Source organism: Sander vitreus, chromosome 18 (assembly GCF_031162955.1).
Source record: "Sander vitreus isolate 19-12246 chromosome 18, sanVit1, whole genome shotgun sequence".
Classification (NCBI taxonomy): domain Eukaryota; kingdom Metazoa; phylum Chordata; class Actinopteri; order Perciformes; family Percidae; genus Sander; species Sander vitreus.
Window position 1 is genome coordinate 8,402,246 of NC_135872.1, and position 25,875 is coordinate 8,428,120.

At 41.6% G+C, this 25,875-nt stretch overlaps 1 protein-coding gene across 1 annotated transcript in view; it reads left to right on the forward strand.

Annotated features, from left to right (window-relative positions):
* Window positions 1-25,875, forward strand: part of susd6 (sushi domain containing 6) — a 36,191-nt gene that overhangs the window by 7,754 nt on the left and 2,562 nt on the right. The window contains exons 2-6 of the mRNA XM_078273934.1: window positions 1,852-2,028; window positions 22,412-22,606; window positions 23,123-23,317; window positions 23,450-23,588; window positions 24,962-25,434. Of these exons, the coding sequence (XP_078130060.1) occupies window positions 1,893-2,028; window positions 22,412-22,606; window positions 23,123-23,317; window positions 23,450-23,588; window positions 24,962-25,434 (1,138 nt within the window). The 5' untranslated portion in view covers window positions 1,852-1,892. The remainder of the gene's footprint in view (window positions 1-1,851; window positions 2,029-22,411; window positions 22,607-23,122; window positions 23,318-23,449; window positions 23,589-24,961; window positions 25,435-25,875) is intronic.

The window sequence follows — 25,875 nt, forward strand, 5'->3', positions numbered from 1 at the left end:
TCAGAAAGTAGCACCTGATGAAGTTATCTTCACATAAATTATGCATTAAATTGCTTGCTATTGCTTATAACAATGTGCAGCATATGGCAGGGTAGAGTCACAGCTGAGCAGATGGTGGTATGGCATCTGTTATTATTCAACTGTTAAGTACTGTACTCTATCACAAATCTTTAATAACTACATTTGAGGAATGCCTGCTACTATAGTTACTTTATGGACATTTAATGCGTGAAGAAAACTTGTATCGCCCAACTAACAAAAACACTGACAAATAACTTAAGCTTTGCTGTTAGGCAATGCTGCCCAAACATTAGAGAGCCATAAACCTATTAAAATTTTACTTCTTCAGTGATGACGCTATGGTAAAATGCAGCTCCTTGGGCAAGCTCCTCTCCTGACCACCAGGATTGTTTGCAAAAGTTGCAGTTGTAGTCACAGTTTTGTTTTGCCCTGCACTCTTTCTCTCACACATTTTTAGCCTCTCTCTCCCTAATGCTCCTCCTCTGTTTCCCTTACATCATCTACAGCAGAGTGTAATGGCTGGTTTATTTAGTAAGATCTTGTGGCAGATCCAAAAGTCGGGATCGAGGGGAGATCAGAGGAACTCTCCCGCTGTTGCTGCTGCTGCCACTGGTGTTTTAAAAAAAAAGAAGAAAAAAAAAGAGTGCTGGAAATTGCTGTCTGTCTGCCTGGGGGTCAGTTTAAATAGCAGGATGCTGTTTAAAGGTGCTGACACACAATGCAGATGGCAAAGAACTATTGACAACAAAGGCCGACTGTGGTGTCGCCTCACATCTCCTAACCCTTGCAAAACTTGCATTTGAACACACCACAAAGACTGCAGTCGACGGCCAACTAGCATGTACGTTCTACGCCTGCGAAAGAGGAAATAACTCTCCATGCCACCAGGCGGCAGTAATTTCTTCGTCATACAAAAAGGGAAACCGGATATATAAACCGTTGCTATGATACATAAAACAAAACCGCGTTTGCCCTCCTGAATTAGTCAGCAGCAGCACAGAGCTATCTGTTCTCTTGGCAAAAAGAGTGGCCCGCCGCGGCTGGCTGGGTAGTTAACTAGCTTGCTAATTTCAACGTGTCATCATGTTACACTGGTAACAGAAAATTAGCCGTACAAAGTTGTCACACATCTGGCGATAGCACTGTGCTTTCCTAGAATGTGACAATAGTTTGTGAATGAAACATTAAGTTGTTATATTTGACTAATTTAGTGGCATGCCGGCCAGCTGGCTAGTTAGCTTGCTTAGTCTAGCACTAACCACGATAGAGAGGAAGAGAGGTCTATGGTCTTTATATTAAGTTTTACATTATAGGACATTATTTTATTAGTTTATTTTGTATTGTGTAGGGTATATATATATATATATATATATATATATATACTCTCACTGACATCTCCGACGGCGATTCAATATGTTGAGTTGGCCGGAAAAAAGCCGACTGGGGTCGATGAGTAGTGACGGTGCCTCACACACCGCAAAAACTAGGGTTGACATACCCTCACTGTCGGCCAAACTTGGAAAGACAGCTGACAATCTCCTTGATGCGTTAGCACCTTTTAGGAACCAAAGTATGAGAAGAGGAAATACACCAAGAGTCATTCATTCATTGCGTAGAGTCATTCATTCATGCTGTTCTTATCAGTAAAACCAACTGCTATTTGATGACGTGCAGAGAAGGCCTTTTCTCTGTCACTCTCTTTGCCTTACAGTCTTTCTAGCGCTCTCTCCATTCCCTCCTGTCTCTCTGTGTTGCTTTTGGTTACATAATCCTCGTTGAATGTTGATAGTAATCCGCGTCCTCCCTCCCCCTCTCTCTCTATCCCTACAGGTTAAGCTGTAGAGGACTCTCGCTGGTTGCCGGAGGAAAAGATGTGCGATGGAATGGTAGCGTTTCAGACGAGAGCCCTGTCCTCCTCTTCCTCCACCTCCTCCGCTCTAGCCCACAGGCTGGCTGCCTCCGCGCTTCTCCTCCTCTTCACCCTGCTCCCTCATGGTCACGCATCAGGTAAGACGCAGACACACAAACACACACGCACACTTTTTTTTTTTCTCTGTCTTCGTTCCCACATGATACACATCGACTAAACTGCCATCTTTACCGATCTCTTGTTAATTGATTGAGGCTACCCCCCCCCCATCTTGCAGGTCAGTTAGATTTAATTTGCTTCCTTTACCCTTGGGTTGTACAGGTTGCTCTGTCTCCGAGCTGCAGCTGAGAGCTCAATCCCACCAACTGTGTGAATCCATTCACTGCCCTAATGAGTCACAACAGTTTTCCTCTGCTATTGAGTGAAACAGAGAGATGATGTTGTCTGTGGTCACATTGCTGTCATGAGGTTTTAATCAGCCATGACATTTAGCGTCCTCTGAGCGCTTTTAGCACAGCTAGCAAATTCAAATTGATTTGAATTGTTTTCTAGTGGGGGGGAGATTTGGTCCACACTTGGAATTAAAGTAAGCATAGGTAACACAGGTATTAATGAGCCGCCACAAGACCTATAAGGCTTGTGTCCTTTTTGTTTTGTTCTTAAGGAATACAATGTTAATGGCATGTACTTACTGAACCCCGTCACTTGTGCCAGCTTTCCTTTCACTTTAGCTGTCCAATATTCCAGCCCCACACACACACACACACACACACACACACACACACACACACACACACACACACACACACACACACACACACACTCACTCCCCTCACATAGCCAGCTTGTGAAATGAGCCAGATGTCCTTGCCACAGTGAGGAGGCAGACTGGGTATGTGTCAATAAGTAAATGTGTGTGAGGGGTAGTTTAAGGTTCTGGAATGTTTTTAAAGCTTTGATTGTTTAACTTTCTTTATTTGCCTTTGAAATAAATGAATATGTGTGTGTGTGTGTGTGTGTGTGTGTGTGTGTAAGAAATGGCAGCAGAAGGAATAGAGGGAGAGAGAGAGATGGGCATGAGGAGGGCACTGCTGATCCCAAGTGTATCGTATCTTTCTCTTTCTCTCTCTGTCTCTCTCTCTCTCTCTCTCTCTCTCTCTCTCTCTCTCTCTCTCTCTCTCTCTGTCTTATGTAATACACATAATTCATGTAGAGCCTAGAGGGGCTGGTATCACGCTCACGTTCTGCATCCAACACACTCACACACATACAGTACACTGCCTACCAATACCAAGGAGATGTGTCCTGAAATCCCCAGTCCACGTGCTCCGTGTACTGTATTTGTGTGTATATGCATGCATGTGTGCAAACCTACCCCATGCTCGGGTTATGTGTGGATGAGGAAGGTCGTACCCTAAAATCCTGTGAGTCAGTGTATCAAAAGACAGACCCTGTATCAACCACGTTCATGACAGTTGGTGCATTACATAGGGACAAGAATTTCTTTTTAGTACCCATGATCCAACTGCGCCTTGCCATTCAACTGATGGAAAAGGACAAAAAGATCTCTAGACTCCACCACAGACTCCACCACTAGGACTGTTTTCAACTGGCTTGTGACAATTCATGAACGGTGTGGTCTAAACCTCTCCAGACCTTACTATCTCATTAGCTTCTTTAAGAAATCTTTACATAGTTTCTTTACTAGTTTTAAGCATGTCATGGAAAAATCTAGGTGGTGCTTCGTGTGAGCTGACAACAATACAAAGGTTATTTTTAGGTGTTGCCATAGCTGTGTATTTGTAGCATAATTACTTCCTTGTAGTGCACAAGGCAGTATTCATTCTGACTCACAGTTCAAGAATTCTGGCTCTTCAAAATGGTGTATAGCTCTGTCTATGGTGTGTATTTGCTCTCTTGCATTAAGTGAATATAAGCTCAAATATATTAATAACACAGGTAATGGCTTATACACAGGTTTCTAGGGAAACCGTATTGAAGTAATGTGAGCCTTTTCCCTAACCTGTTGAAGATGACCGAGTACAGAATTTTAGATTTCTGTTTGTTTCATTTTCTATTCAGGCACTGTAGTATGAACTTAAATATGTAATCACACATCACAAGCTACTTATATAGAGAATGGAAGATTTAGAATCGTAGCTCCTTGATAACAGCAGTAACAGAAAAATAGTAGTGTTTTTCTGATCACAGTCCTGTTCACATGAAAAAAAGATGACACTTAATGATGCTTATTGATGAAAAATAGGTCCTGAAGAAAAGTGAATATAAATCAGGCCAGTAAAAATGGGGTGTATGATGTAAACATAAAAAGACATAACAGCAATTCCAATACTAAAACAGCCAAACCAAGAATTGTAGCATTCACAGCATGGGAGAATGAAATTAAATCTATAATTAGAAATATTATCATAAAGGTGAGGCACTCATTTTAAAGCATTAAAGTCATTGTGTTATTAGTTCTTCTGTTCACCGGCTGCCCTCTCTCCTGCTCAGCATACATAATGCACATACGTAATCCCTTGACATGTTACAGGGAAAGAGATTGCTCTGGAAATTTTCATGAATATGAAATTTCATCACTGCTGACAGACTAATTTCAGACTCATACAAATACCAGTGTGTGGTATGAATAGAAATGAATACAAAAAAACAGCATTTGCATCCTAGAGCTCTAAACACTAGAGACAGAACAGAACTGTATCAATTTTCTATTTTTGTCTATGAAGGTTCATGTGTCACTTTTAGTCTTTTTGTGGATATTACTCTTTTAGGAAATTTGACCTTTAAGTGATGGGGTATAAGATGGAGAGAGGATGATAGACAGTAACGGTTGAGGTACTCTTATTTGCTCCCATTTTTGGTGTCTTTAACAAAGAAAGGAAAAGCTTTGAGCTTCCACATTGGTGGCTTCATGTCCTCTGTAGAAAGGTCAGGACAACAATTTCTTGTACCCGTTAATACGCTCTGTTAGGGTGTGGTCACAAAGCCTTTTGGGGCCGAGGTATTTTTTAGAACCAATCACAGTCAAAGCCATGTCTTTTTGATCTGTTGTTCAGCTGTTCATTGTAAACAAGATTACCAGCGGGGTATCTGCTGAACAAATGTACTGTAAATGGCTGCCTCACATTTGTGTTTGTGATTACTGTGTATGATTACATTTGTGTTAATGATTCAGGACATTCTTCCAAAAGTAGCAACATGCTAAACAAAACATCCTAAACAACATGCCAGTAAACAACCACAGCAACAAAGCGGCACTCTGGGTTTTGTGTATGCACAAGATAAATGGCATCAGTCTGGAGGATTTTCATTGTCTTGTTCATGTCTTTTTTGAGTCTATCTGACATCCCACTAATGTTGGCTGCATAGGGCTCAGTTCCTAATATTGTGTCAATTCCTTACACTTTGTTTCAGAGGAAGTGGACCTACAGTGAGTCAGAACTGACAGAGTAAAGATGGGAACTCGGAGCACCAAAGGGTCTATTCACATGGATCACATGCCGTGTTTACTGCTTTTAACAGTGGCAAAAAGAGTCGGACCATCCTTGTGGGTCCACTTAAATAGATAAACTGTGCCCTCTAGAAACCCATTTTTTCTAAAGTTGAGTTAAAGCTGTACAGGAAAGCGCCAGCGAGGACCAGAAGTCTCCCACAAACAAGCCTGCTGTGTGCTCTGTGTGGTTGTGACGTTTATGTGTGTTTATGTGTGAGAACGGGAAATGGCTTTCCCCCGGCCTGGAGGAAAAGTGGAATCATACAGTAAAGTCAAGAGCAGGGGGAGGAGAGCAAGAGAAGGAGCAGAGAGCTGCCTTTCTAATTTCCTCTGGGATTTGTGTTTGTTTTTGACAATCGATTGTTATCCATTCTTGGCTTGAGTTGAATACATTTTTTATCTCCACCCGATGCAGGCCTATTGCACAGACGAATGCCTTTGTTTTGGCAGGTTTTGCATCACTGTGTAGGACCAAACCAAGAATATGAGGATGTTTTCTCGAACCTCAAGCTCAAGGAAAAATACTTGACAACTCCCTTTTTCTTTGTAAGAACAGAGTAGACTCCAGTGGCTAGCATAGCGTCACTGCTCTGACCACAGAGGAAAATTTCTGAATGAGCCATGTCCTACTTCAGGCGTCTTCAAACAGCTGTAGTCTTTGAAACTTATTGCTTTCTGTAGCCAAACAAAACTGTGTGTGTGTGTGTGTGTGTGTGTGTGTGTGTGTGTGTGTGTGTCTGTGTGTGTGTGTGTGTGTGTGTGTGTGTGTGTGTTGTGTGTGTGCAAACCACAGTGTGTGAGTCTGCCTGCACACTGTTGGTTTCCAGCCCTCGCAGAACGTTTGCTAGATAGGCTAGGCATACAAACAGTGCAGCCCAAGGGGGAAACAATGGTTCCTGTGCAATTAAATGTTCACAATAGTCCCCTGAAGTCCTGTTAGCAAGGCGGTTAGCAGGCAGGCAGGAGTAAAGCAATACGCTGGCTACTAACTCCTTTCTGAAATGCGAGGGCTTGTAGGGGAGTATTGGAAGCCACAGGCCAAAGCGAGCAAGCTGCAGCTCCACTAGATCACCAGTCTGCAATTAAGACTGCTGACTCTCTGTCTCTGTCTCTGTATGTGTGTGTGTGTGTGTGTGTGTGTGTGTGTGTGTGTGTGTGTGTGTGTGTGTGTGTGTGTGTGTGTGTGTGTGTGTGTTGCGCACAGCCACTTTTCTATGATGTCTTTGTTCTTCTGTCTCACTCTCTTCCTTTAAGGCTCCAGCCATTAGCCAGGTAAGACCCATTAGCGGCAGTCCGGTCGAATCTATCAGCCTTTCTCTTTCATTACCTGTGTGTTTAACACTTGAGCCATCACTCTCTGCTCTCACCCTGTGTCATTTTACAGCTCTCCCACCCAATCAAGCCCTAACTTAAAACTTTAAACGCCTCACCAGACAAAGAAATACTCCATAGAAATAGATACTTCAGTGCGGACAAGCGACGCAAGACCATTTCATTCACTCTAAACAGTTGAGCAGACAGTTCAATTACTTGGTAACGAGCCTAGATGGCCAGGTTTATTGTTAGCTACACAGTGCTGCCACTTCACCTACTAACACTATGCTTATCATAGGCATAGGTTATTTACAATTTTTGACTCCCATTTTTAGTGTTTCAAACCTTTCTTCTGATCCAGATATTTACGTTTGCAGTTTTGTACGTGCAGTGTGCTGATCACCATCTTGTTATTTCTCCACTGATGACGGGGATAGTAAAGGTTAATGAATGTCGAAAGCAGGAAGTGGTGGCACTGGCAGCACCAGGCACACCAACAGTTAAATCTGATAACATACAAAACAAGTTTGAGATATATATGGAGCATTTATAAGCTGTTACTGGTTATTTGTCATGCTGATGCAGTGGATTTAATGTTAAAACCTATGCAGTTAGTATTTTTAAAAACACATTGTTGCGTTGTTTAAAGCTGTTTTTTTGGGCCTCTCTCCAGAACTTCAGGATTATTTTGAAGCTACATTAAGGCTGGGGAGAGGAGAGTCAGTTTGTAAATTGTTTTCCAGTGAAATGTGTGTGGTTGTCTAAAGCAGCAGGCAGTCATAATGATTTCCAAAGGGCCTCATCTGAGGGACCAGCCTGCTGAGTAGAGGACATCTCTGACTAATGAGCTGCTAAATATATCCCCCAGCCTCTCCTGTCTTCTGTTGCCATTGCTTCTGTTCTTTCATTAAGTCTTTTCTTCGTTTTTTTTCTCTTTGCTTTCATTCTGTTTTCGATCATCTTTGTACTTATGTTTTGTATTATTTTTTTCCAGTATCAAGCTGTCTCCTGAAAATCTTGCCAAAGTATAACATAGTATGTTGATCTTTTTCTTTTAAATTTCTTTTAAACTTTTTTTTTTTTGAAACGGTTCTGTCTCCTTTTTTCTTCGTCTGTCTTGTCTTTTTTCCTCCTCTGTGATGTGTGTTTTTCAGGCCCACTGAAACAGTGTGGGCCGATTTTTCGTTGCACCGTTAGTCAACAGCATCATCCTGTTCAAACAAGTTCATCAGCTTACACGTAAGGCACCGAGCATCCTACACACATGGTGAATTTGCCAATGATTGGAGACATCCATGCTGTGAGCAACCATGTCATGACGCTGGTACAGCATTAATGTTTTTTTTTTATAAATCAGTACGGAAGGGCTAATGGTGTTATCTTGATGACAAGTTAAAGGCTTGAGGTTTATTCATTTAACCAGTTTTCTGTGGCTTTTACCATGTTTCCCTTGATATAACTTGTAACTTGTAAACCAAAAAAGAAATACAGAAAAACATCCCAAATACTGATTATAGACCAAGAAGATAGCAGTTGTTTGCTAACCTTGGTGACAAATAAAGTTGCACCTACTGTAGTTGCTTCACAGTAAAGTTTTCTAGTGGTTGCTATGCTTTTAATGTGAAGCAGCAGAATTACATGTTTGGCTTGCATTAGCACCACCTTAAAACAGCAATTACAACTCCAAGCCACAGGAATTTTTTGGTAAGACAGCAGCTACTCTAAAGTACTAAAAGCTGTATATAAGACGTACTTCTTTTTAACAGTGCTTTCTTTTTAGCCGCCTGCATGACTGTCCGTTTAGCACAACAGCAGTTCAGTTGAGGGCGGCAACTGTCATGTTTGGACCGAAATGTTGCCGTCAGTCAGCGTGGTTATCTCCCGCTGGGAATGCACATTGTACAAGTACAAGTACAGAGTGGAACAGGGACATGCCTCAACATGCCACAGCTGTAGCGAGACATTGGAAATGGGGCAATACTGTACTGCATCATCCACAACCCCTAATCTGTTGACTCAGCTTTTAGCTTACGTCCAACTGTAGTTTTGTCAGAAGCTGTCATCAAAACTTCTACTAGTTTACTTGCTAAAAGAGGAACATGTAGGCTCCTCAAATAAAGTAAAACACTTGATCTGACAGACTTGCTGATTATGAGCTGAGTGGAAGGGCTGGGCTACACATGTGCTATCCTGCTGCATTCATGTTGCTTGTTGTCATGGGTGGAGGTGGTGTACAGCTGTTTCTCCTTAACTGACATGGCTTCATCATTGCTGTCTTATTTTCAGGCCGTCTCTGCTTCAATAGATGCAGGGGAAGAGAGAGAATGATACTCCACAACCCATGATTCTTAGTTGATCTTCCTCCTGAGGGAAGTCAGAGCATATAGTTTGGATCAGAACAGCACCCCTGGAGCTGTCAGGGGTTCAACACCATCCTTAGAGGCACTTGAGTACTGTGTATAGTTGCTGACTTGTAGGCATGAGCCTGCTCCTCCCTTAAAGCAGGGCCTCCCCAGTTTCTGCACCACCCTTTAGACACAGCCAGAATTCAGTTTCTACTGTGTGATGTCCTAATTAACATTCAATATTTCCTGTCTACCTCTCATTAGTTCCTGTTTTTTGTTCTGTCTAAACTGTGTCTTTGTTCCTCAAACTGTAACCAGTCCATTATGATGGAGTGTTGAGATGTTTAGTGGCCAGTTGGCTTAGCTCCACTCTAATGCCCTCTGTCCTTATTACATCATCTGTAAACGGCTCTCTGTAAAAAGCAGCAGCCAAATGGCAAAGGTCTTTGTACAGGCTACACTGGAGGCCATTTGGATAATTGTGTCAGGATTTATAAGAAGTGTGCATCTATGTCATATCTATATGTATTGGCATATCTATTTGTATAGGTCTGTAGATTTAAAAATGAACTGTTATCAGAGTCCAAAGACATCTTTAAATTGCTGGGTTAGTCTGACCAACAGCCAAAATAATCAAATTTACAATGATAAATGTAGAAATATTTGTGTTGTGTAGTGTTTTTATTGTCAGATTACTGAAACAATTTCTTTTCTGTTGATAGGCTAATCCTTTCATCGCTAAGTAACAGCTTTTTACGGTACGTTATCTTTAACAGCTTGTGTTTGTGTGGGCTGAAGCCATTGTTATTCTCCGTAGATGTCAGTAGGGCTTGAGTCACAGATTTGATTAACTTACTTTGCACATTTGAAAATAACTTGTGACATATTTGTTGACTCGAGACTTGACGACTTCTAAGTTACAACATTTATTTCAGTATGTGTAAGTGAACAACTATCTGTTTATTGTGCCGTGCTTACTTTCACACTCTCAGATGCTCACACAGCTATAAGTTACTGAGGAGTGTAGGTGATCTTACCGTTTGTAACATTACCTACATCATTTATGCTGGCAGCAGGCCCATTTAGGCTTTGGATGATGATAATGACGGAGTTTCATATCTGTGTGTCCATCCACAAACTGTTCACTGTGTTGGAAGTCTAGCCGGTGATACAAACAGTACTTTGTATCTTCCTCATGGTGATAAACCATTTGTTTGTTGGTAACTCTCCCAATGGACTTCCTACTGACAGCTATATTCCAGTCATGTAGTATTTTTTTTTTACATTTGTCTACCACAATCTTTTGCAATTCTTTATTCTTCTTCTTTATACATTTGTTGTAAAAATGTTAGGTTTCACTAAAGTTGACTCAACTTGCTTTGTCAAACTTGCCTTGACATGCCTTGCTTGGCTTTTACTTGAGGCTAAATGGATGGTTTTCCAGGAGCTTGTTTATTTTTTTGTCTTGGGAATGTTTTGTTGTCTGCCAAATACAGGTAGTTGTTGCTAATTCTAGCATTTCTACTCATTTCAGTAGAACTGACATAGTAAAGCCAGTGAATCGAGATGTCCTGATCAAGTTGTTAAACCTCAGATCCAGATCCAAGTCCTTTTAAAGTGGCCATATTATGAAGAAAAAAAAAATCACTTTTTCTGGGATTTGGGGTGTTATTTTGTGTCTCTGGTGCTTCCACACGCATACAAACTTGGAGAAAAAAAACGTCCATGCTGTTTTGAGTGAGATACGGTTTCTGAATGATTCCTGCCTTCAGTCTCTGGGTGAGCTGTTCAAAATATGCACGGCTTTCTACGTCAGTAGCCGAAACGAGGTGGCTAGGGGGCTAACCGTTAGCATGCTAGCACTAGCATGCTAGCTCGTTCTCAATGGCAAAACACTGCTACAACACACACTAGTTCACCATAATCTACAAATGAACTACTTACATGTCCCTGTTCTGCAGGTATTCCACACAAAGTTGGAAGTGCGCCCTCATTTAGAAGAAGTCTCCCGGCTAATCCTGCCTTGTACTACTGAAGTTGGAGAAACAAACAGCTAGCTCATGTAATCCTTACCTAGCTACTGCGCATGTGCGCCTCCACACAAAGATGGGAAAGAAGCACGATGCCTCACTCTGTAGGTAAAACAGAGACCTGAACACACAGGGTGAAAAGAGGAGCTGCAGCAATGTGGAGTACAACAAAAATATGGTGTTTTTTGAAAATTAAACCATGTAAACCTATTCTGATACAACCTCAAATTACAATTATGAACCTGAAATGAGCATAATATGGCCACTTTAATATTTAGCATCCGTCTCGCTTGCTAATGCACGCTATTGTGTGAATTGCTGGCTGCTGTTTTGTGGGGTCAGCTGTTAATATGCTCAAGACTCTGTTCATAAGGAACAGCAGTTGCTAAAACCCAGAGCAATCATAGATTTAAAAAAATAACTTTTTTTAACATCGAGGCCAGGGGACTACAGATGAAAAATTGCTTTTTTCTGGCATTTTTAACCAATGTAAAATCAAGTTTTATTCATTTGCACTGTTAAATAAATCGAATTGAATTCAAAAATGGATAAGGTTTTAAAGTGTATAGACGATACAATCTTTCAAAAAATATGTGGATTGTAGCAACAATGTAAGCAGACTTGCAGTATCTGCACTTACTTTTTGCAAGTCCGTCCTTTGATCAGCCTCCCCTTATGATACACTGAAACGTCTACCAATCTCCTGGTAGCAGTTTCAGTGTATTTTGAGGTGACAGAAATCTGCAATAACTTACACTTTCTACTAAACACGCGGTATGTGGGCATGTAAGAACCCTCTGTTAACAACAAATGGCATTCCACTTCTCTCAGCGGCGCAGCCTGCATGTGTTAAGAGGTTATACACTTGCTGCCATTTGTTCACCCTCTTGGTGACTTGCTAGAGCAGCTCTATCAAAGTTCAGTTGGACTGTATTAGGGGGACGGTGGCTGTAACAGTGACTGCATTGTTGAGTCATTGGAGATATAATGCAAAGCGTGGGACACCGTCTCAGGTTTGGATGTTTTTTTTCCCCTCCTGCCTCTTTGTTTCTTACAGGGGTAAATCAGATCATGAATCCTAAATCCTGTTATAAGTCATCCTGCTCTCTGCAGTATGACTGCTCCAATTGAAGTAGCTTTTGCTCTAGATGTTGCGTTGTCTGGTAGTACAGTATGTGCTGTGCTATTGCAGTGAATCTGTTCACCAAACAACCAAAGCATGCCGGTAAAGACAAGTTTGCCAGAAAAGAAACGCCAGCTGCAGACTAGCTTTGTCGTACTGTCTTTTTGTTGTTGTTCCATACCATACAGCTCTCAACAGACGTAAACTGCCCTCCCCTCACTGGTACTACCAAGATATCAACGTGCCAGGGTTGGGATTATCTCCCTGACTTTCACCTTCAACAAATGTTCCAGACTCAGCACTCATAACTCTGCTGGCTGGCTGGCCCAGGCTGCTGAAATATGATCAGCCCACAGTTGCCTTGGGGGGGGGGGGGTTGTGTGTGTGTCTGAACACATGCACGTGTGTGTAGGAGTGGTCCCACACACTCTTTTGTTTTTCCTCTGAAAGCTGAGAAGAAGGAATGTCTGCCTCCCAGCTGTCCTTAGCAGTGAGGGTGATAGAAGAGAGCAGGGGGAGCTCACTGTTCGCCTTCGTTAACATCCTCCCATCTGTTACTCGAGGGCAGAGTGTGTGTGTGTGTGTATGCTTGTATCTTTGGGGTTAGAAAGAGGGTCACACAATGGTGATACCCCCCCCAGCCCTCACCCAGTTTGGCCTCTCATGCATATTTAACCCTTCAAATGCAAAGTTGTCTGTTGTCCTGTTCGGAGGCACGCTGCTAAAACTGTCACTGTGCCCCATCCCTCAGCGAGCGGGGACAATGGGGTGTAATAGCAGCACACGTGGCTTGCTAAATGCATTGCAACAGCAGGGGAGGAATGGGTGGGGAGAGGGAGGATGTTTCTGTCTGTTTAGAAGCTTCCTTCACCCTGGGTGTATGCAGGGTGTGTGTTTGATTCTGTGTTCATTTTTTTCTGGCAAACTTCCTGTTTACTGTAGAAATGACACTGTTGGCTTTGGCACCAGTGTACGTAGTGTTGGTTGACTTTTTTAGGAGTGTGTGTGATGATGAAATGAGTGACCACCGCTCTGTCTGACACTCATACCCCTGACTATGCACCCACACACATACACACATTCACAACAACAATAGGATGTCAGTGAGCAACACAAACACGCTGTTTACAAAGGCCCATTGGGACCCTTGCAACCTACACTTGCATAGTGAGTAAACTGTCCTTCTGTATCTGTGTGTACTCAGGCTTTTGTATAAATATGCCGGCAACTCCCTCACACTCCCTCCCTGTTGTTCATCCTCCTCCTCCTCCGCCTCGTCCCCCCTTCGTCCGCAGTTAGGTCCCTCCACCTTCCCTCAGAGTCCCTGGAGATTGAACAACGGTGCTTTTTTAGAAAAATTGGTTCCATGCTTTGAGGTTTCAGCTTTGTTCTGCATTCTTTCTGCCCCACAGTAATACAAGTCCAACTTTATAAGCTGTTTTTTTCACATTTTGTTTCCCATAACCTTTGCCCCTGTTTAACAAAATCCGCTTTAGTTTTTTCTTTGAGTCAGCTCCCAGCTGTTATGAAAGGACAGAATATGAAAGCAGAAATAAGTCGGACTGCGTGTGTGTCAGTGTTACAGCATGACCACTTCTCATTCACTCACCGCAGAATATGACACTGCAAGTATTGCTCACTCAGACATTAAGCGTCCTATGTTACAGATCCGTTTCCCCCACCCAGGTCAGCGTACAGAGTTATGTCACTTCATACTGTGTGAAGTGTATCTCACTGAGAGCTCGTCTGTGATGTTTGTTTATGTGTGAAAGAATGAAAGTGAGTGCAGCAACCTGAGTACTCTTATACGTACCAAATCACATTTTGCAGTTGCACTATGACTCGCCAAATAATTTATAGTTTCACTGGAATCGAAGCCAGATTAACGTATAATATCTTTACCGAGCTTTAACTTTATAATTTTGTATATTCTATTAGCAGTGTTTCCCCTATAATCGTGACCACCGCCAGACCAGAATTCTTTATGCCAAAAATAACACCAAATATCCATTGTGTTTCCCTTCCACCGCCATGAACTGCAGCGACGTACTGCCGTGAGTTACTGAATGAGACAACTGTCTGTGGTTAGTATACTGTATGTCTGTAACACCAGGACAGTTGAGTGTGTTATCTAAACTGCTAAAGTCAGTTGAACAGGTGAAGTGAAGATAACGTTGTCGGTAACGTTCGCCAGGGCTTAATTTGAGCCGGAACATGTTTCGGCACCTCCGATGTTGGATCCGGAACCTTTTTTATTGGATCCGGCACCTCCTGTGTCACTATGAAAAATGAATCGCCTAAATGAAGAAAAAAAAGAATTACTGTTTTTGTAGTGTTCAATGTTGTTATCTGTCTTGTTAGTCTTTATTCCCCATTGAAGTTCCAAAAAAATCTTATGTTTGCATTTTTGATGCGTTTTGAGGTGAATTTTCAGGGTAAGACGGAGGGGGGGCACTTCAACAGCGCGGCGCTGCACTTCAAGTGACACAAGCGCTTGTGCTGTTTGAGATTGCTGTTAATAGCCTCATTTCACTCAGGGTAAAAATGTCAAAAAGACAACAAAGTTTGCTTGTCTTTTTCAAATATGCTGGCCAGTCGGATCCCAAACAAGCAAAAACCGTTACTGCCGATCGAGAATGTGGAGACCACGGGTTTTTTGGTTAATTTACTGGTCCGATGGATAATTGCTGCTTGTGAAAACGATTGTAGTGTAGCCTATATATTTTTTTTACATTTCGCACCGATGCGGTGCATGTTCTGAAATAAAAATAAACATTGCCCTGATGTACACACAGTATTGTTTAGGTTTTTTTAGTCAGAGAAGCTACGTAGTATGTTTTTTTTTGTTCTGTTACCTCCAACCCCCGTTTTGAGTCGCCGGATCCACCCCTGCTCTGCGCTCCAGACCTCCCACTTTACAAATTAAGCACTGACGTTCGCCTACCGCTAGTCTCACCATGCCAGACCTCTCCACAGCGCTGATGGATTCTGTGTTTTTAGCTGACTTAGACCAGAGAATATTCAGTTAAAACAGATCAGTAATGCTGTTTAAATGCTACATTGCTTGTAAGTAAATCAAGAGAGTAACAGGTGAAAAAGCTTTAAAAGTGACATATTTATGCCGATGTGAAGCGTTCATGTGGATTTTGAAAAAGAACTGATAAATATTTAAAGAACCTGAACGAAATTTGGTGCGGTTATAAATAAAGTTGCTAAGAGGGTCTGAAAAGTCGCTGAATCTATCGAGAAAGTGGCCAAATTGGCAACACTGTCCACAACGTTACTCTTGCATAATAGCAAAAAAAAATTACATTTAGTTTAATATCATAATATTGAAGCTATTACATTAAACCACAGTCCTAAACCAGTGAATCTTTTCGGGAAAAAAAAATTTTTTTTATATGAAAACGGTTGCAGATTAATTTGCTACTGTACTTCCTTTGTTGCATGCTATTGACCTCTCTATTCATCTCCGCATTTCCTGTCCTCAACTGTCAGCTTTCCAAAAAAGGCACAAAATGGCAAAGAAAAACTAACCAGAGCCACTACTTTCCCTCAATGTCAGAAAGGAGTTGGGAGCCCTCCCATTCTTTCCAACACTACCCCACTGTGGGCTCTGCTGGATTGTACTGCACTCTAATAACAACAGCTTGGCTAAAAATCCCATGGATTAGCGGGAGAGATGGGGGAACGTGGCAAAAAAACAAAAACACCCTCAGCCCAAAAATGACAGAAACATCAGAAACAACAGAGGACTTGGGCCGAGGCCAACAAAGGAACAAAAACATATTTACCAGGCCAAAGCGAGCATCATCATCCTCTGGGTCTTTAGCATAATCCAACACACAACCACCACCCCCCACCCCTCTTTAGCATACATTCTCACACACACACACACACACACACACACACACACACACACACACACACACACACAAATTCCCCTGCTTCTTCTTGACACACTTGAACACACACTGGAAATCCCACCCTCTTTTATGGCCTATTGTTCTATAGAGCAATCAAACAGCTGGCTGCAGAAGTCACCAGTATCTGATCTGCTTTAGAGCGCTCCCAGCTTGTAAGAGAGAATAATTAGAATTTTAATTTGCCTGAGCAAAGGGGGCTAAAACCCTTGTCCCCCCGTGTTTTCCTCAATCCACGCTCCTTGCAGCTTTTAGCGGGCGAGTGCCATTGGTAACAGATGGGGAAAGGGAGATATTCACAGCCAGGCAGATACTTCAGAGCAAGGCAGGGGATTTTAACGCCCCCCATAGCTTCCAGAGTCTCCTCCGGCACAGCCTTAAGACGCTGGATGTTGGGTTTAGCAATCAGCCTCATGGGCGCTCTGTCCTGGCCCAGTCCTCCCACTACATTGTGTGAAGTGTTTCTCCAATTATTATATATATATATATATAATATATAATTAAGCTCTTTGACCAGCTTACAGTTGTATGCCCAAAAGATTCCTAATAGTTTTAACCTTTTACATGTCCACTTTATTTAACTCAACATGGTAAAAGCCAAAGCTTATGCACTGTTTAAACACAAATGCACTTGACATTTCTGTCATTTTGGAATTTGTTTCGCTTATTCACCTTTTCCATTCGCTTACACAAGCCACGTTTTGTTTTAGTCATAATTTTTTCAACATTGCACAAAATTTCTCTTCTCTTTCTTGAATTCTTCAGACCAGTGGGAGAGCCGCTTGCGTTTAACTGTGAGTCATTCCCTTCCTCATAAGCACAAAACATGGCGTGCTGAATACCATTCTGGCATTGCTTAGTGCTTTTAATCAGTTTTTTCCCCCTCTGCCTCTGTGTGTGTTTTCAAAGCCAAAACTCAATCTGGGCTGAGAGGGCGATGGAAAAGAGGGAGACAGCAAGGTTATTAATCTTAACCACTCTACCATCTCTGGATACTGAACCAGCATTCATTCTTTCCTTTACCAGAGTCTCTCCGTTTGTGCTAACCCAACCCACAGTGCGGTATGTACTGTAGCTGACGGCTGCCTCCTCTTCCCATTGTTGTTGTACAGAGCCTGAACTATTGGTCGACCTGCCACGGCATGTCTCTTTTTGGCTTGTAATTGCTCAGGGCCACAGTGCTCCATGATGCTGTTGTTTTTCTGTGCTCTCTTCCTTTCTTCCCTCCCCCCACCAATGATGACTATCCTTTCCCATCAGTATTTTTCTCTTTTTGTCGTTTCTTCATAGTCCCCTCGATACTTTCTAACCGCACCTTTCACTTCTCTGGTAACCTGAAAAAAAGTAGTGTCAGTTTTTTGTTGTTACATTCATGTTCTACAGTAGGCGTTTGACATTTTTGACAAGTATAATCCCATGGGAGAGTGATTTTAAATCAAAATTCTTCACTGCTCCAAGTTTAAGAAGAAGTTTATCTTGCCATATTTTGTCTATATTTCCTTTTTTCAAGGTGAAATGGGACAGGTATGAGTTGTTCTATTCTATTCTCAGGGGATGTAATGTGCAAGGAAATCTGTGTGCGCATTTATGCATATCTAGTCTATATTTGGACTATGTGTTGTTAGTTGCTACTAATATGCAATATACTGTACAGTGTAGGGCTACAACTAATGATTGTTTTCATTGTAACCTTTCTAGATTAGTTTCTTGGTAATCGTTTGGTCTATAAATAGTAAAAAGAAATGCCCATTTTAACTCCCCAGAATCCTAGGTGATGAATTGAAATGATTTGTTTTGTCTAATCAACAGTCCACAACACAAATATATTCAGTTTACTAATGTATGTAACAAAACATATCATCAAATTCTTACATTTAGGAAGCTGGAATCAGAAAATGTTTGTCAGTTTTGCTTGGAAAATGACTAAAACGATTCTCAAAATAGTTGAAAATGATTTTTCTGTCAGTTGAAACATTAAATAATTGACTACTAAATGTTTTAGCTCCAATAGTATGAAACATTCCATTAGGTCAAGCATTAGGACAAGCAAAGTAATATGACATAAGGACAAGCATAGTAACGTAAAAGTGGAATAAAATATGATAAAAATATCAATTCTTGGTAAAAATCATACTGGTGCATTGTGCTCTTCCACATACTGTAATGAAGTACATGGCTGTATGTGTTTCATGGCGGGTAAAGGGTTGTTGTGGAATTTCTTAATGCCTTCGAACCACTAGTACTTGTGTAAGTGCATTAGATGCAAATGGCATTTAGAAAACTCAGAGGATTGAACTGACTGGAGTGTAGCACGAGGTTTTACTGGCAGGAGAGGGAGAACCTGCTTTGTTGCATTTCTGAAGGGACCACAAGTAAGAATTAACCCTCGAGCGCCTTACACGGAAACCATTTCTTAGCGCTAATGCAGGGAATGCTTTATTTTTTTTATTGATGGGGATAAATGTTCTGTTGTCAATTTTATGTTAATTTAAGCAAGAAACAAAAAAAAAATACAGTATTTTATGATAATAAAGAGGCGTTGTTTACTTCATAGGCTGTGTTATTACATTATCTGTGTCACATAACAGTGATATAACCAAAGTATGTATCCTGGGATTCATTCAGAACTTTAATTTGTTTGTTTGAAAAAGTAATAAATACATATTCTTAATTATACCTGAAAGAGACAATCATATTGTTGATCGCAATTATTTCTGAGACAATTAATTGTACAGCAACATTTGAAATTGTTACAGCTCTACATGCATGGCATGCATACTGTAGCTGTATACTGTTTTAAATGAGACAATCCTGCAGATATAAATTATATAAAGTCAGATAATGAATGCCGTTAACACTCATCTGTCTTCTGCAGTTGTATCGACTGCCTCCAGCGCACCACAAAAGATCATAACAGTGGCTGTTGGCTAGAGGCTATTGTCCTGAACGGCCCCCTAAGGCCTTTTTGTCCCCTGCTGCCTCCCATCCTGGGGTCATCCATTTATCACCTTTACCCCCTCCATTAACACCATCTACTCCTCAGAGAACCTTTAGTGGCCGTTTCCAACTGGTATTAAGATCCGTTCTGAGTGATCCGATCACAAGTGGCCTCTAAGTGCAAGTGTTTCCCACCTGGCTGCAGAATGTTTCTCCAAATGCGTCTTGAGTGACCACTTGTGATCGGATCTCACTTCCTCGCTCTAAATGCAAATAAACGCGTAACTTGCGTCATTTGCATTTGCACCTACCTGTAGGCTGAATGTGTGTGTACATTTCAGTTGTTCCTCTCACATAAATCATACATTAGAAATGTGCGATGGCTAATAAAAAGTGCCGCTTACAACCTGTCTGTGTGCTGAAATAAGTATGTCTAGGGTCGCCGGGATCTGTGCAGGAGAGAAAGATGTTTTTAATAGTCTGTGTGTTCAGCTCTCCCGCGTTTGTAGCTTCTAACTGAATCTCTGTGGTTTGAAGTTTAGTTTCTATAGCTGCTTTATTTTACCGTTTTTCATGTTTGCTTCTAGAAGTCATGTTAAGTTATTGCTTATGAAAACCCAACATTTCCTGATTTTACTGCTTCATAATAAAAGCTTTTAAATAACAAAACAAGGGGACTTTTATTCTGAAGAATTTTTAGGAAATGAAACCGCTCCACAGCCGCTGTTTTGACCACTCACAGCTCTGCTTCTCAAATAGCAATCAGTAGAATTAGCTATGTATGAACAGGAATGTCTGTAGTAATATTCTACATATTTGTAGATGTCTGGTCCCAGCTTCTAAAACATGACTCTTTTCTGCTTTCTTTGTCTTATATGATAGTTATTAAATACCTTTTGGTTTTGGACTTTTGGTCGAAGAAAATACGTAATTTGGTCTCTGGGTAATGACCATTTTTCACTACTTTCTGACATCTTATAGACCAAACAATAAATCAAGAAGATAGTCAGCAAAATATTTAGTAATGAAAAAAATAATAAGTTGAAGCCCCCTGTAGAGAAAGATAGTTTGAGTAGGCTTGCAATATCCTCAGTAGTAGTTGTATACCTGTGGTAAGCAGTGTCAGCACTTCTTGAGCACACGCACTAAATCCGTCCCTGGCTTTAGTATGTTGGTATCACACGACTTAGTCCTGGGTGTGTGTGTGTCTTTGTGTGTGTGTGTGTGTGTGTGTGTGTGTGTGGGGGCCCTCGCACATTTGAGTGTTTGCTTTTAATCTTGTGCTGCCAGCTTAGAGCGACGTTTCTTCCCGGAGATTAGAGGATGTTAGAGGCACTGCTGTGGAAATAGTCTCTCTCTCAATCTCTAAACACACACAGAAGCAAGACACATTTGCAATGTTGTTGTGTTTGTTTATGTCAAGCAAGCGATAAGACCCTGCAACAGACCATGGCTAATATGATTTTATAAATAATGAGCCAAATGGTCCTCAGTGTTGATGGCGTTATTAATGTTCCTTATTGTGGGGGTGTTTTAAATGTACTTATGTCTGGGCCTTGTTACGAAGAAAAATCATTGCACATACAGTATAATTCCATTTAATAAATCAAAGATGTACAGATAAAATAGACTTAATTTGTACATAACGGCCCAGATGGGTTTTAAGTATTAAAAGTTAGTATTGAAAATATATTTCCACTGAAGCCAAGCCCAAGATCTTGCATAACCACTTTACAGATGATCCAGATTAGTAGTAATAAAATCGCTATGTCTGTCTGTCTGTTGGCCATTCTCGAAGATCAGTAATGCTGAAAGCAAAGTCAGCCTCCTGCTGTCATGTCTCAGTTTACACAGGTGTTAATGTTTTGTCAGACCTGCTGGATTGTGTGTGTGTGTGTGTGTGTGTGTGTGTGTGTGTGTGTGTGTGTGTGTGCGTGTGCGTGTGCGTGCAGTAGGGCTGCACAATTAATCGCAATTGTAACAAAATCGCAAAATGGACTAGTGCAATATTTGTTAAAGGCAAAATATGTGTCAAACCATTCTGAATTAAGCATTGTGATGCTGCAGAGACGTCCCGGCCTACAAATCCTATCCTACAGACTAAAGAAAAACATCTTTGTTTGGTACAGGGCCTTGTTTGGTACAGGGCCTCGCAAAAATCACCCTATAATCATTTTAATTTCTTTCAATGTTAATAATTTTCAATGAAAATGAGAATAATGATACAAAAACGATCATTCCCTCCAATATCGTGAATCATATCGCAATCGCAGTATCAGTCCAAAAATAATCGCAGTTAGATATTTTCCTCATATCGTGCAGCCCTAGTATACAGGGTTGGAGCCGTGGGAGTGCGGCACTGCAGCACATTCAGAGAAGGAGCTGGTGTGACACTGCAACATCATAGATGGAGCGTGGGAAGGTGGATCAAAGCACAATTAACGTTAGGGCTTCTGCCTCATTCTGTCTTTATTGGCTGGCTTAAAGCTTCAAGTGTGTCATTAGAGCCAAGAAAATGAGCCTCGCTGAAGATCCTTCTCTCACCACTGGACAGATAGACCCAATACTGGCCTGGGATGAAGACAGTTTAATGAGTAGGAGATAATCGAGAGAAATGAGATCTATATGAAGCTCCTTGTGACATTTTAATCCACTGAAGGCACTTCAGGTATTCTCTGTACTGCACAGCATGGCTGTCTCTGCCTAACTTGTCATGTTGATAGATGCAGTGTTTCTCCCTTAACTGTCTAAAAATGCAGCCTAGTTTCAAGTTACAATACCTCAGAGTTTTAATTATCAGCCCAACCTGTCAACTTGACAGAGTTTCTCTGTGAAAAGTTGTTTAACCTAGTGGCAGCTGCCTGCAGCGGAGACCAGCAGACAGTTTATGTCAGCCAAATGAGAGTACAGCACAATATTCCAGCAGCACCACATTAATGTCATACTAAAATTAGTACTTTTAGATTGTGATGGAGCCAGCCATAACAAACACCAATAGTGATGATCGTAAATACTGTTTATTTTACGTAATATTGGTACATTATTCATCAAAGAACCAGGCCACTTTGTCCTTGTTCCCCCAGCAGGCCTGTAGTACAATTGAAAATCAAGATCTTACATTTCTTGTCTACAGGCAGCTTCTAACTCTACTAAGTTTACTTACATGCTTTATAATTACCTTGCTACCTTACATTATTAAAATATGGTTCAGGATCTTAATGTGTCTGCTGGCCTGAAGCTGGTCGTTCCTCACATAAGGAGTAAATGATCATAAGTCCAGCCTCGAGGAAGAAGCTTCATATCTTACTCTTGTCACTTGTTTCTGTGTCTTTAGGTTGTGCGCGGCCACCCGGCGTGCAGCACGGAGACTTGCTGAACCAGACCGAAGCTAACCGGGGCTCCTTTCCCCCCGGCACCCTGCTGACTTATGGCTGCGAGCCTGGCTACACTGCAGATGGAACCACCACCATCATTTGTACCAGCTCTGGAGCCTGGTCCCATCAACCTCCACTCTGCATCAGAAGCAGCGGTGAGCAAGACTCAAAATGACATACATGCGACAAAGCACACAAAAAGTACACATCATTTAGTGACCTTTTGTTTTCAATACAATATAAAGTGGTGTATGGTCTGTTTTTCAGCTTTTTAAAAAGGTCATTCTTGGCTGAGTATGCTCACAAGCTCACTTATTAGAACAGGAATGATTAATTTTCAATGGCTTTTATGCTACTAGTTTATGGAATTTTATGTTGTTTTTTTCTCACTTCTTGAAAGACTGCTTTGTAAACTTCTGAGGCTGAGCAAGTGCCCTCAATACAGGACTGCATCAAAACTGAAATATAATATCTGTTCAATATCACACAGTATCACAACACCAATAGTGAGCATTGTCCTTGAGAGCCAGCAGGGAACACTGGGAAATTTCACCCAAAATATGAGCATTAAAACCACAAGAATCAAACTTGACCACAGGTAGAAATAATAGACATTTTCGGTGCACAACAGCCACGATTGTGAAAATCTCCTTTGCCTCGTCTCTTCCCAGTGTGTTCGCCCCCCACTGAGCCAGAGAACGGGGGCTACCGCTGTCACCCGTCTCCTTGCCACCGGCTCACCCAGAAGACCGTCATTGAGTACTTCTGTGACGAGGGCTACGCTCTGAAGGGAGACTACAAGTTCCTTACCTGTCAGAACGGAGAGTGGGACGGTCCCATGCAGATAAGCTGCCGACTCACACAAGGTCTGTTACCTCAGCTAACTTTTACCCTTATGTATTATATCTCACACACACACACACTCCATGCAGAAAATGTAAATCAAAATCTGTGAATCACATTTGCACTTCCTCATTGTCTCTTCTTGTGCCCCTCAGACAAGGAGCCGAGCTCTCCGCTGGGTATACCTGCTCTGTCTATTGTGGCGTCCACAGCTAGTTCTGTGGCTCTCATCCTACTGTTAGTGGTGCTGTTTGTTCTTGTACAGCCAAAACTCAAGTCCTTCCATCACAGCAGGTAAGATACACACACATTACTGTATTCTCACCCCAAATACTGTATATGCCAAATGTTTAATTCCACCATATCTGGATTCCAACTCCACACTCTAAATTTCATTAGAAATATCAAATGGTTTGATGATCACGGAGTACAGTATAATAACTGCTCCCCAGTGAGAACAGTGCCGACACAATTGGTCTCTACCTCATGCCAGCAGTTATTAGTGCCGCTATAAACTGCTGTTCAAGAAAAGTAAAGACTCTAGTAAAGATTCTAGTTTATTCCGTCCCAGATCTTATTTTGGTTGCTTTAGCTTATCAGTTATGTTATAATATGTAATTTTGAATTAGTTTTCCATGCAGTGCAAATCATACTGTAGTTACATTCACACTCAGCATGTTTTTACGCAGTCATCTTCTTACTGTATGTCTGCAATGTATTTGTGTATATATTAAGTGTAAAAAGTTTTGAATTGCATGAAATTCAAGCTGTTAAATGGCTGAGCTAGACTATTTCATTGTTTAATATAGAAGAGAGTATTTTCTGGACAACACAAATGGTACAGATATCCCGCCTGCTAAACATCTCTGATCCTCTGACTGACTGTAATGGACTCCATTGTGAAGTTGTTTCGAGGGAAGTTGACACTTCCCCAGACCACATGAAAATATAAATAAAATATTGTCATATTCTTGGAGACATTTCCCCTTTTTGTCATAAAGAGAATGTATATGCCCCACTTGACTCTTCAACCTTTTTTTGTGCATTTTTTCTTTCTTTTTGGCTTTAGTGAAATATTGAAAAGGATTTTTTTTAATCAGCATTTTGCTTGTTACCCAACTTGTTGTTGCCAGAAACTCTTTTGAGCTTTTAGTTCTGTTTGCTCTAGAAGAACACTGCCCTTTTTTATAGCTGGTGCTGTAAAGGCACCACCCAATAAAGTGACACCGCATATTTTGCCAATCATTCTTTCCGTGGACACACCTTTTATTCTGTTTTGGTTGGAACTAGTTACATAAACAAGTCCTCGTAAGATGCACAAGACCTGGCAACTAGTTTATCAAGTTGGCATTTCCTAAATACTTGAGAAATTAAAGTAAAAGTTTGAAAAAAATAGTTAATCCCATCACAGTCACTAACCGCCTCTATGATAAAAAGGCGGTGGTGTGATCTAATGCTCATTGGCACTCTTGCTGATTGTGTTGTGGGCCTGAGGGCTTAGTGCAGCCTGCTATAAAGGGATTGCACAGGCAACCCAAATCACCTCCTCTCAGAGCTTCTGCTGCGGCACGTAACACACATGACACGCCTATCAACATGAGCCTGGTGTCGTGATCTACCTTGTCCTTCTTTCATCTAACTTTTTTCTTCATCGCTCTGTCCATCAGGAGGGAGCAGGGCGTCTCAGGCCAGTCCAGCTCCATCATGGTTGAGGGCGTCCAGGTGGCACTGCCCTCCTATGAAGAGGCTGTATATGGAAGCGGTGGACCCTGTGGTGCTTCTGGCCCTCCTCCTTCCCCACCACCTCCTCCGGCTCCTCCAGAGTCTCGAGTCCCGATCGTGCTCTCCGAGGGTCTTCCTCAGGGAGCCACGGGAGGCCAAGGCCCACGCAGAACCCGCCACCACAGAGACTTAGACTTCTGTCTCCCATCCACATCCGCCTCGTCATCCTTCTCCTCGCGGCGTCATGCAGAGACGGTGCTGGTTCATCAGGCCCCCTCTTCCTCCTCTTCTTCATCATCATGGGCTAGAGAGCACCCTGGGGGTGCATGCGCAGGGCCCCTACCTCTCCGTAGAGACTCTGAGAGTAGCGACCAGCACAGTCTGCTTTCTGTCACCTCTACGGATGACTTTTCTGATGGTAAAAAGAATTATTCCACCCATTTGCTTCATAAAAAAGAGCCGACCGATATTGCAGCATATGTGTGTGTGTGTGTATATATATTTCATATTACTTATACCTTGCAGACATACAGTATGCAGTGAGCAAATATCTGCAGATTTATCCATCTAGTTCTGATAACAAGACACAACTTTTTACTCGGTTGCCAAGGACTAGTATAGAAACCTAGAATTTCATTGGCCTACATAATACATTACATACATACATTTTAATACAAATGTCAGCCCATTTTCAATGTTATGTATTGTATAGACTCAGGAACTGCTCAAGACAGTAAATCAGTAAATAGCCTACCCCAAATTAGGTTTATAAAATAACTTTCTGTATAAAATAACCCAACCCATTTAAATGATGAACAGTGCAAGATGCTTTTTTCTGGAGAATAGTGTTATAAATAGC